Source organism: Leopardus geoffroyi, chromosome D4 (assembly GCF_018350155.1).
Source record: "Leopardus geoffroyi isolate Oge1 chromosome D4, O.geoffroyi_Oge1_pat1.0, whole genome shotgun sequence".
Lineage (NCBI taxonomy): Eukaryota > Metazoa > Chordata > Mammalia > Carnivora > Felidae > Leopardus > Leopardus geoffroyi.
Genome location: NC_059342.1, coordinates 42,932,818 through 42,945,104, shown reverse-complemented (window position 1 = coordinate 42,945,104; position 12,287 = coordinate 42,932,818). Strand labels below are relative to the sequence as shown.

The 12,287-nt window shown below is 42.2% G+C and overlaps 1 protein-coding gene and 1 long non-coding RNA gene across 7 annotated transcripts in view; one reads left to right on the top strand and one right to left on the bottom strand.

Moving 5' to 3' along the window:
• Positions 1 to 9,707, bottom strand: part of ADAMTSL1 (ADAMTS like 1) — an 884,660-nt gene extending 874,953 nt beyond the window's left edge. For 2 of the 6 annotated variants that reach the window (XM_045467750.1, XM_045467751.1), the window contains exon 1: positions 9,368 to 9,697. In XM_045467750.1, coding sequence (XP_045323706.1) covers positions 9,368 to 9,454 — 87 coding nt within the window. In that variant the 5' untranslated portion in view covers positions 9,455 to 9,697. Of the gene's footprint in view, positions 1 to 9,367 lie in introns of all 6 variants that reach the window. The other 4 variants (XM_045467757.1, XM_045467758.1, XM_045467756.1 and 1 more) reach the window with 4 other exon arrangements.
• Positions 7,484 to 11,868, top strand: LOC123592571. The gene is made up of 2 exons (XR_006709840.1): positions 7,484 to 9,035; positions 9,909 to 11,868. It is a non-coding gene; the product is annotated as an uncharacterized LOC123592571 (long non-coding RNA).
• Positions 11,869 to 12,287: the final 419 nt, after the last annotated feature.

Genomic DNA, 12,287 nt, shown 5'->3' with positions numbered 1-12,287 from the left:
TATAACAATAAAGACAAAAGATTTGAAAAGAAGGATGGTTGAACCAGGAGGTTTAATAACTAACAGGAGTTTCACAAAAAGCAAACACATATGTACCAGCAAGGAAATTATCAATGAAATATGAAAATTAATATTCCCCAAAGGGAAGGACATTGATCTATTCAAGTTCTGTGGAAAACCTGGCACAGTGAATTTAAATAGTCCACACTGAAGCACATCATCATGAAACTTTGGCTCAGTGACTAGCAAACTATGGCCCCTGTTCCAAATCTGGCCCACTGTCTGTTTTGGTAAATAGTTTATTGGAACACAAACAGGTTCATTCATTTATATATCGTCTATTACTACTTTCATGCGACAGTGGCAGAGTTGAGTAGTTGTAACAGAGATTGTGAGATTGTGTGCCTACAAGACCTAAAATATTTTCCTAAGAGAAATGAAAACATATCCACACAAAACTTGCACATGTATGTTCATAGCAGCATTACTATAACAGCCAAAAGGTAAAAACAACCCACATGTCTGTCCACAGACAAATGGATAAACAAAATATGGTATATCTGTACAACAGAATTTTTTAGCTATAAATAAATGACATGCTGGGCACCTGGGTGGCTCATCAGGTAATCATCTAACTCTTGACTTCATTTCAGGTCATGATCTCAAGGTTCGTGGAATTGAGCCTCACATTGGGCTCCATGCTGAGGACACTGAGCATGAAGCCTGCTTGAGATTCTCTTTCTCCCTCTCTCTCTGCCCCTCCCCTGCTCATTCTCTCTTTCTCAAAATAAATAAACTTTAAAAAAAAAGGAATGATATACTAATATATACTCCCAGTTGGATGAGCCTTGAAAACATGCTAAGTGAAAGAAGCCAACCCCAAATGTTTACATATTATATGACTTCATCCATATGGAAATGCAGAGAGGCAAAATCTACAGAGAAAGAAAGTAGATTATTGGTTGTTTGGGGCTGAAGGCGGTAGGTGGAGAGTACAGGTACAAAGTTTCTTTTTGAATTGACAAGAATTTCTAAAATTGACTGGGGTGATGGTTGTATCAGTGAATATAATTAAAAAAAAATCCACTGAATTGTGTACTTTAAATGGACAAGATGTGGGATATGTGAATTATATCTCAATAAAGCTGTTTTTTGAAAAAGGAAATGTAACAGGAAAAAACAGAATTATAATAATCTACTTGGAACACTATAGCCATTCCATATTAATAGCAACCATTAGTACTGGCCATTCCAATTTATTAATACTGACTCAATGTCATATTAATAAAATGTAAAATGTGATAAAAGATCATGAAAGAATGATGAAAGTAGAATATGAAAAAGAATGAAGAAATCATACCACAATGGGAATCTACTTGAATATGAAAAATCACATTAAAGGTATAAGAATTGTAGAGGTAACAATCATATGAAAAATCTCAAAGAATTCAAAATAGTTATCTAATATTAAGGTAGGCAAAATCAAAGTAGATTTTAGAGCACAGTCTATTACTAGGGATAGAGAAGGTCATTTAATAATGAAAAAGAGGTCAATTCACCAAAAAGACATAACAATTCTAAACATTTATGCACCCAACAATAGAGCTTCAAAATAAATAAAAGAAAATCTGATAGAAGTGCAAGAAGAAATAGACAAATCCACAGTAGTAGAAACTGTAATATCCCTCTCTAAATAATACATTAAATATATAAAAATCAGTAGAGATACAGAATATACTCTCAACCAACTTGATCTAATTGACATTTATAGAGTGGTCCACACAACACAACAACAGCTAGACTGATCAGGAAAATTTAGAAGACACATATCTGTAGAAAGATTAATTCTTTATGAATATACAGAGAACATTCACCAAGACAGACCATGTTCTGGGACATAAAACAACTCTCAATAAACTTAAATAGATCCAGGTTATATCAAATATGTTTGCTGATCACATTGGGATTAGAAAACATTGACACAAAGATATTTGAAAACCCTGCAAATATTTAGAAACTAAACATCTCATTTCAAAATACCTATGAGTATGGGGCGCCTGGGTGGCGCAGTCGGTTAAGCGTCCGACTTCAGCCACCGACTTCAGCCAGGTCACGATCTCGCGGTCCGTGAGTTCGAGCCCCGCGTCAGGCTCTGGGCTGATGGCTCAGAGCCTGGAGCCTGTTTCCGATTCTGTGTCTCCCTCTCTCTCTGCCCCTCCCCCGTTCATGCTCTGTCTCTCTCTGTCCCAAAAATAAATAAACGTTGAAAAAAATAAAAATAAAAAAAAAACACAAAATACCTATGAGTCAAAGAAGAAATCAAAGACAAATTAGAAAATATTCTGAAGAAAAATGAAAACACATTTATGGTATGCCAATAAAATATTACTGAGGAGGGGAGCCTGGGTGGGTCAGTTGGTTAAGTGACCAACTTCAGCTCAGGTCATGATCTCACAGTTTGGGAGTCTGAGCCCCACATCAGGCTCTGTGCTGACAGCTCAGAGCCTGGAGCCTGCTTCGGATTCTGTATCTCCCTCTCTCTCTGACCCTCTCTCACTCATCTCTGTGTCTCTCTTTCAAAAATAAAAAAAAACAGGGGCGCCTGGGTGGCGCAGTCGGTTAAGCGTCCGACTTCAGCCAGGTCACGATCTCGCGGTCTGTGAGTTCGAGCCCCGGGTCAGGCACTGGGCTGAGCCTGTTTCCGATTCTGTGTCTCCCTCTCTCTCTGCCCCTCCCCCGTTCATGCTCTGTCTCTCTCTGTCCCAAAAATAAAATAAAACGTTGAAAAAAAAAATAAAAAAAAACATAAAATTAAAAAAAAACATTACTGAGGAAAAATTTAGATCATTAAATACCTCTAGTTGAAAACATAAAAAGTCTATCAATAACTTTAGCATCACCTTAAGAAACTAGAAAAATAAGACCAAATGAAATACAAAATAGAATAAAGAATATAATAAAAATGAGAGAAGAAAGGAATAAAATAGAAAACAAGAACGTCCATAAAACCAAAAACTGGTTCTTTGAGAACATCTATATAATTAATAAGCCACTAAGCAGATTGATCAGGAAAAAAAGAAAGAATAAACAAATCACCATTATCAGGACCAATACAGGTGATAAAACTCCATGTTCCAATAATATTCAAAAAAAATAATATGGGAGCATTATGAACTACTTTATGGCAAAAACCAACAACTTAGATGAAATGCATGAAAAAACACAAATTACCGAAGCTCACTCAAGACAAAATAGATTACCTGAAGAACCCTGTATCTATTCAAGAAATTAAATTTGCAGTTAATCTTTAAACTAAGACAAGTCCAAGTCCAGATGGCTTCACTGGTGAATTCTACAAAACATTTAATGAAGAAATCAGACACAAACTCTTCCAGAAAATTAAAAAAGAAGGAATATTTCCCAACTTATTCTATAAGGCCAGCATTACACTAATACTAAAAACACTTCACAAGACATCACAAGAAAGCTACAGACCATTATCTTTCATGGACATAGATGCAAAAATTTAAATCAAAATTTCGTAAACTGAATCTAACAATATTTTTAAAAAGTATAACATATTAGTCACCTAGTGAGTTTACCCCAGGAATGCAAGGTGGTTAACATTTTAAAAATCAGTGTAATTTATCATATTAACAAACAAGAAAGGAAAATTCATGTGTTAAATAGATGAAGAAAAAGCATTTGACAAAATCTATCATTGATTTCTAATAAAAACTCTCAACAAAGGAAGAATAAAAAGAATAAAAGAGCCAAGAACTTCCTTGGGGCACCTGGGTGGCTCAGTGGGTTAAGAGTCCGACTTTGGCTCAGGTCATGATCTCACAGTTCACAGGTATGAGCCCCGCGTCGGGCTCTGTGTTGACAGCTGGGAGCCTGGAACCTGCTTCAGATTCTGTGTCTCCCTCTCTCTCTCTGCCCCTCCCTTGCTCATGCTCTCTCTCTCTCAAAAATGAATAAACATTAAAAAAGATTTTTTTTAAATAACTTCCTCAATCTGATAAAGAGCATCTACAAAAAAAACTTACACCTAACATCATAATTAATGGTAAAACATTGAATTATTTTTCCCCAAGATAAGGCAAAGGCAATCAGTATTTTAATCAGTGTTATTAGATAAGAAATTTAAAATATCCAGATAGGTAAGGAAGAACAGTCTTCATTTTCATGACATGATCATATGTGTAAAAAAAACCTGATGGGATATAACAAAAAGCTACCATAACAAGCCACTTTGCTAATGTTGCAGAATATGCAAAATTCAATTATTTTCATATTCTTACAAAGAATTATCACGTGCAATTTTTAAAAAACAGTGCCTCTTAAAAGAGCACCAAAAATGTGAACTATTTAGTATAATCTGATAAAAATATCCAAGACCTGTACACAGAAAACTACCAGATATTGCTGAGAGAAATTAAAGACCTAAATAGATAGAGAGGGATCATAAAATTCAATATTGTTAACAGGCTAATTCTCTGAAAATAGATCGATAGCTTAGAACACCCAAGTCAAATCCCTGGATGCATTTTTTAATTGGCAAATTGATTCTAAAATGCATATGGGGGTAGCCAAGGCAACACACTTGAGAATGAAGGACAAAGTTAGAAGAATCACACTTTCTGAGTTCAAGACCAACTGTAAAGCTACAGTTCTAAGGGTAGTGTGGCACTGGCATAACAAGAAACATACAGTTCCCCGGAATAGAGTAGAGAATCCAGAAGACAGACCTAATCATGTATGGACAACTGATGTTCCACAGAATTGCAAAGACAATTCAGTGGAGAAAGGAAAGTCTTTTGAAAAAAATCATGCTAGAACGATGACATATCTATCCATAGGCAAAAGGAAAAAATGATCTTGTACCACATACAACAACTCAAAGTGGAATACAGACCTAATGTAAAATGTAAAATCACAGAACTTCCAGTAGAAAACCTCTGTGATACTGAGTTAGGCAAATATTTCTTTAAAACAAGAGCAAACACACAATCTACCAATGAACAATGCAATAATTTCAGTTTCACCAAAATTAAAACTTCTGCCCTTCAAAAAACACTGCCAAGAAAATGAAAAGACAAACCATAGCTTGGGAAAAAATATTTGCAAATGATACATCTGACAAAGAACAATTCTCAAAATTCAGTAAGAAAACAACACATTAAGAAATGGGCAAAATGTTTGAACAGACATTTTGCCAAAGAAAATATTTGGATTTTAAATGAACCCATGAAAAAATACTCATCATCATTTTTCATTAGGGAACTGCAAATTAAAACCCGAGCTCCTACTATACCTACTAGCATGACTAAAATAAAAGACTGACCTAACCACATGTCGTCAAGGATGCAGAGAAACTGGAATTCATACATACTGCTAGTAAGAACATAAAATGGTACAACCGTCTGCAAAACTGACATTTTCTTAAAAATTTAAACATACCTACCGATGATTCAGCCATTCCATCTTTAGGTATTTACCTAGGACAGATGAAACCACACAGCCAAAAACTGGAAACATTGTCCAACTGTAGATGTAAGCTGATGGACAATGAAATGTGACATGTGCATACAACATACTACTACTCTGGAACAAATTATTGATATGTGCTACAGCATGGATAATTTCAAAATAATTAGGCTGAGCGAAAAAAAAGCCAGATCAAAAAAAGTAAGGGAGAAGGGTACCTATTATAAGATTACATTTGCATAAAATTCCAGAAAATACAAATTAATCTATATTAACACAAAGCAGATCGCATTTTGCCTGGTGCTGTTGGGTTCGAGGAAGGATGGCAGGGAGGGATTCCTAAGGTCATAAGGACACTGGGGTGATGGTGTCATGGGTGTATACATACGTCAAAACTTAAAATTGCATACTTTCTGTATGTGCAGTTTATTGAATGTCAGTTATAACTCAAAATGGTACAAAACAAACAAACAAAAAAGCTGCTTTGGGGCCATGAGATCTGACATTAGGAGAAAGAGCAGAACAAGAATTTGCCACGTTTTCTTAAAACCCTTAGTCATTTTTTTAACGATGCAGAATCATCATGGTAAAAATGAAAATAAAAAAATAAAACAAGAGCAAGAACATACAAGAGGATAACAAAAGAGAAAGTATTTTCTTTAAGGTCTTTAGTTGAAAAACAGGCACCTATAAAGGCACAAATTCTTTCCAGCCTTCCTGGAACTATTCATTGCTAAATTCCTAACAAGGATGCAGTTTAGAATCCCATAGTAAATGAATATATTCCGTTTTAATATTCACATGACGCTATCACTGATAAACCACCAAAAGAACATGGATTGCCACTAAGCGACATTTGTAAGCAACAGTAATGGATTTATGCTGAGCAAGCCATAACCCTCTCCAACAACTTTGTTTATTTTTACAGTGGATTGCTACAGATGGGTGGTAGAAATCATTAAGTAGTTGATAACCCCTACGGGTGTCGACCATTAATTATCTACTTCCCTACCTGGGAGAAATTTAGGCAATGGGATGAATTTGGGTTCAGCCGATGAAATGAAATTGATATCAGTAAAATAATCTGTTTTACAAGAGCCCAGAGTGAGCTACCTTCCAAATGCACAGGAAAAGAAAAGAAACTTACAAGTTAGGAGAGTAATTCGGTCAGAACAGAAGCAAAGGGAAATAACCCCTGAAAGGAGAAATTCAGTGAGGAAAAAGGAGAAATGCTGGTGTTTCAAATAATCTTATTTGCATTCAGATTGTTCTTTAGACTTTTGGAAAATATGGCTCAGGTGTAATTCAGTTTAGGAAGCCAGAAGCTCTTGAACACAGATCCTCCTTCTAGAGGGCTATAAGATACTCAAAGAGGTCTGATAACTCTGATAGTGATGCGTTCACGTACTGAGGGCTTTGATTTAATAACAGTTTAACAGATGTATACATTCCAAACAATATTCAAATCATTTGGCACTGGCTGTGGTTTATAGAATGACTTCTTGGTATTAAATAACCTCAAGTTTCTGGTCTTAATTCACTGATTAGATATAATGGCCTTGTGTTTAAGTGAGGACCTTAAGGGATGTTGCAAGATGAACTGCTTCTGTCACCTAAGTTAACCCTAAAGCATATTCCATTCCACCAGGATACGGAATCCAGCTACCACTTTAAACTCTTTTCTCTCCCTTCTCTGACAAGTTTAGTCAGGCTTCTCACATGTGGAGAGCAGCCCTGCCGAATGGAACAAGAAAAACTCACTTGGAATTAAACAACAAACCACTTCCAACACAAAAGGCGCAAATCTGCTTTTATCATCTGTATCCAGAAGAAAGTAGGTTGAGAAGCAGAGCAAGGAAGAACAGGTACATAATGCTAGGAGAAATCAGTTTGTCCTGAATATCACCGGGCACTGAATGAGGAAGTAGAACACACACACATATGTGAGCCCCGCCCCCCTCCCCCCCCACACACACAAATCCTACAGTGTGCATCTTAGCATCTTCATTACATCTTTGCTTGGTTCATATACTATCAGATACTTTACCAAAAGCTCAAGGAAAGGTAGAATTCCTGCCCCTGCCATTATTTAGAAATAAGACAGAAGGCATTCTGTCTTGATTTGGCTTACGTGTCAACCTGCCTGGTGTTGCTGAAGCTGGTAGTACCTTGGGGAACATAGACCAACACCCTCATTTTGCAGATGAGGAAATGACACAGGGAAGCAGCCAGGACTGGATGTTATAAGTTAAGACTCTCTCCGTAGGCTGTCTCGTAGGCCCTTGACTGTTCTTTACTCCTTTGAATTTCCTTTCGACGTCCTGATTCTTTAAGAATCAGGTCACTGGAAGGCAGGTCATTTTTACACAGGAGTTTTCAACCCAGCTGCACCATGGTATCACCTGGGAGCTTTATAAATTCTGATGCTGGGGCTTCACACCTCCTGCCCCAAAGGATTCTGATGCAATCCAGCTGGGGTGTGGCCCTAGCACCAGGAGTTTCAAGAGCTCCCTTGGGCAATCCTGACGTGCAGCCACCTCTGAGAAGCTTTGCCATGAAGCAAAGCATACTGGGAATGAAACTTGCTAATAATTAAGACGATCTTTTGCAATAGTTTTTCATCCGCCAATCTGAGCAGGTGTTTCTTGTTGAAAACTTCTACCTCTTATTAGAGTGTACCCTGCTCCTCAGGTTCTAGCCGGCTCTGGGCCCTTCCTCACCACCGTTCTAGGGCCTTGCTCAGCCTCTAAAAGCGCACCGCTGCACGCAAAATGACCACAAAAATAGAGACCTGAAAACAAGTTTCAAAACGTTAAGTAAAAGCGAGGGAAGGAAATCCCCCGATTTGGACAAGTCTTCCATAAGCAAAACAGAGGAAAGGGAGGCTATCTGGCGATAATTCCGGCCAAGAGTATTTGGGCATTTTCCCAGAATTACCCAAGTAAACCCGTGAAAAGCGAATCTATGTAGGCTACATTATGCACAAACTGCCTAAACCGTGAGTTTTAATCAAAAGTTACCTGACTCTGGAAAGCGTTAAAGGCAAACACACCACAAGCATCATAGATTCGACTAGCCCCTGGCCCCTTCCCTAAGCATCTCTCTCCAGGGTCTTGCAGTAAGAAACCACAACCAAGCAGACAGTGAATTCAACACTCCCCCAGGGCTCTTCTGCTCTGCCTCGGGACCTGAGACGCCCACTCAGGAGAACGCCCCATTTCCTGCACCCTTCCAGCTCAAGAAAAAAAAAAAACCCTAGGAGCATTCTGAGGGGGCGTGGTGAGGACGAGTCCCAGTGCGCCGTCCAGAACCACCTTTTCTCCACCCCAGAGGTTCCGGGAGCCCCCCGGTCCTGTATCTGCACACCTTACAACGCCCCGCCCCCGACACTCGGACGCAGGTGGCCCCAGGACAAGGATGTCACAACTTCCCTGGGTCCCGGAAAGGACGGAAGTGAGGAGGAGTGTCCCAACCCGCGAGCCTTCCCCTCGCCGCCGGAGCCGCCGCCAGGAAGAAAGGTCTCCGCCGAGGACAGCCCGGAAGAGGTGCGGGGTCGCGGACTCCCTGAAAGTGGGCCGCACCCGGGCTCTGGCGCCGTCTCCTCCCTGCGACTCTCCCCAGCTGGAGGCCCGACCCTGGCGCGGGCGGGACGCCGGGACCGGCCCCAGGAGGGTAGGCTGAGGCTCAGCGCAGAATTTGACCCCGGCAGCCCTGAGCTCGCCACGCGGGGCCGCCTTAGCCCCAACCCCGTGCCACCTGTCCTCGCTGGGGTGGCAGCGCAGCCCCAGGACAGGCCCCAGGCTGAAGCGCTCCCCGCTCTCGCCGACTAGAAGTCCTAGGAGGGGGGGAGCGACGCCAGACGCGCAGACAGCCTCACCTGTCCGGCGACGTAGAGCAGGCACCAGGTGCCGCCAAAGATGCGAACCAGGAGCCTCGTGCGCCAGGGCGCAGCCAGCCTTGCCATGGTCCCCCAGCGGGGAGGGAGGGGGTTCCAGGCGAGACCCCTCCCTAGAAGCGGTAGCCGCCTCCCGCGCTGGCTGCAGGGCTCGGCCGCGGCCGCAGCAGCCGGCGGGCGGACTGAAGCGTGCGCCTGCGGGGCAGGGCAGCGCCGGGCTCTGCAGCGCGTCCTCTGAGCCGCCCTGCGGCTGCGGAGCCCGGCTGCTTTGAATGGGAGAGCGTGCGCTGGGGGTGGGGGCGTTATTTGTGAATGTGCTGCTTGTCTTGGCTCGGGATGGTTCGCGCTCCAACTCCCCCCCCCCCCAGCACCCCCTCCGGCTCCTGCTCCTCCCCTCCTGTGTCAGCCCAGCAAAGGCGGGGAGCGCAGACACCCAGCCGCCCCGGCAGCGACTGCGGTGCGCCTTTCGGGAAACCGGAGCAGGGCTAAGCGCTGGCTTCTATTTATTTATTCTTTTTTAAAGGAAGGGTCTCGCACTGCACACCTTGGACGTGTTTGGAATTCGACCCTGCCTGCCCTGGGAGAATTCGGGATGAGAAGGAAAGGCTCTCCCTGGACGCTGTCACTTTCCCCGGAACGAGTCCTCAGGGCCGTTCCCTGCGCTCTTTCCCTGGGACTTGGCGCGCCGCAGCCGCTCTGGGAACCTCGCAAGGCCCTCCAGGGACCCGGGAAGAGGGGCGGTGATTAAAGAACTCTACCCCACGCAGTGCGCAGATCTGAACGTAACGGTTTGTTGTCCGCGGAGACCCATCCTCTGGGTATGAAGAGATTATCCCAAGGAGTTACTGTTTTGCAACCTGAGACTGGGGAAAGAGGACTTTGCTCGAGAGCGGCGGGGACCCACGACAGCTGGGTTGGGACGCAGTCTACCAAGAGCCAGCGTTACCCATAAGGAGGAGCCCAAGAAAATGGGTTCCGTGAATCTGACTTCGCTTGTCTTCTTGTGTCAGTGGTTTTCTGAGGCAAGCCAGAGCTCTCCCTTGTCCAGTGTGGGCCGTGTTCTTATGAATTAGACTTGAGGCTGTCAGGCTTTCTCTGTAACAGAAAACAAACTTTGTGCCCCCTTGGAGTTCTTTGCCATTGGGACCCAGGTTCATTTCTTCCTGAAAACCTGGCGCTCCAGAGCCAGTCTCCCAAAGCACATTTATGAGAAAGTAAATCCCCCCACCCTTCTCCCAACCGTCTTGCAGGACACTCCACCCCTCTAGAACCTTGGCAGTGAAGCTAACAGAGGCGGGGAGCTGGACCCACTTCAGTAAATTCTAGGATAAGAGGATTCAGCGCAGCGCACGTGAAACAACTTTTGTGAAGTTCCCACGTGCGCGCATTGGGATGAACCCAGCCCAAAATGAAGACGCCGCCATACTCCCTAGCAACCATTCATTCAATGCACATATTAAAGCCAAGCGCTGTGCTTAAGCGTTGTAGCCCATCAGCGACCTACACAGATTTGGATCTTGCCCATTTTAATTGCATAAACAGACAGGATGCAAACTGCTGACCACGAGAGACATAGTCAGGGCAGAAATGCCTATAGGAAGTGAATGTTTAAATGTGCCAGCATGAGCATTTGTGTCCACAAATAGAGTGATTTTGTTCTCTTATATAGTCAAGGAGCTGCTTCTCAGAATCCATCTATTTACTCAATATGTGTGTATTTGAGTTCTCAAGGTATGAAAGAAAATCAGAGTGGAAAAAGAGGGGGAAAAATCCCTCTTTGAACTTAGAATCCCAGAAAGTCAAAGCTTGGAGTTCAAAACCTTGAAATTTGTTTTAAGGGCTGTAGGCCAGGTTTTCAACTTCAATTGGTAGAAAGGAATGGATAAGATATTGAAAAACAAAACACCAAACATAAAAAGGAACAGGAACGTGTTCTGTGGAGGATTGCAAATGGCTTGTCTTACCAGGGCCCTTGAGCCACAGGTTAGGCAGAAAAAGGCAAGGCTTTGCTTGGTGGGGTGGTAGTCCTAACATGGTGGGCTGTGAGAAGGTAAAACGCCAGACTGGAAGGAAAAAGGGAACCCACATTGGTGTGCCAGGCAACATTAACTGAGTTAAATCTTTTTTTTTTTTTTAAGCCCTCAAGATAGGTGCATATGAGAATATGCATATGGACATATGAGAATCCAAAAACTCAATTGGCCATATATATTGGAGCCAGACCTGGAGAGGCATACAGTAACAGAATTTTCAACATTGAAAGGGGATTATAGCCCAACTATATACTCCAAATACCAAAGAGGTTGGCCATCCAGTTCAATAGGCACGTTTTTATTTTTAAATAGGTGAAGAAATTAAGGCCCAGGAAAATGAAAGGATTTGTCCAATGTCTCACACTTAAGAGGTCTATGAATTTATTCCCAGTTCAATGTGGTAAAAAAAAGGGGGGGGGGGAGAGAGAGCCTTTATTCCTTGAACAATGAGGTAACAGAAGGAAACAGAAATTTAAATTAATGGGACAGTTAAGAATAAGGTAAAAAGAGGGTAGTAAGTCCAAAAGGAGGAAGACCAACTAAAGATGCTGCCATAAACCACCAATGAGGTGATGAAGGCTTCCATTACTAGAGATGTACTCCAGCTATCAGAGAACAAAGCTGGTGCTTGGAAAGCCACACAAGAGAAGGAAAGTATCATCTATTCTATATGAGGAGACAGCACTTCCTTAGAGCACCTCCTCCATACCAGAGGCTCAACCCCAGTTCCTTGACACTGAGTCAAATGTTAAAAAAATAGTCTTGTTTGGTGATTGTCCATCATTTGCTTAAAAATCTATAGATTCTCAGGGCACCTGGGTGGCTCAGTTGAGCGTCCAACTTCTGTTCAGGTCACGATCTCACAGTTC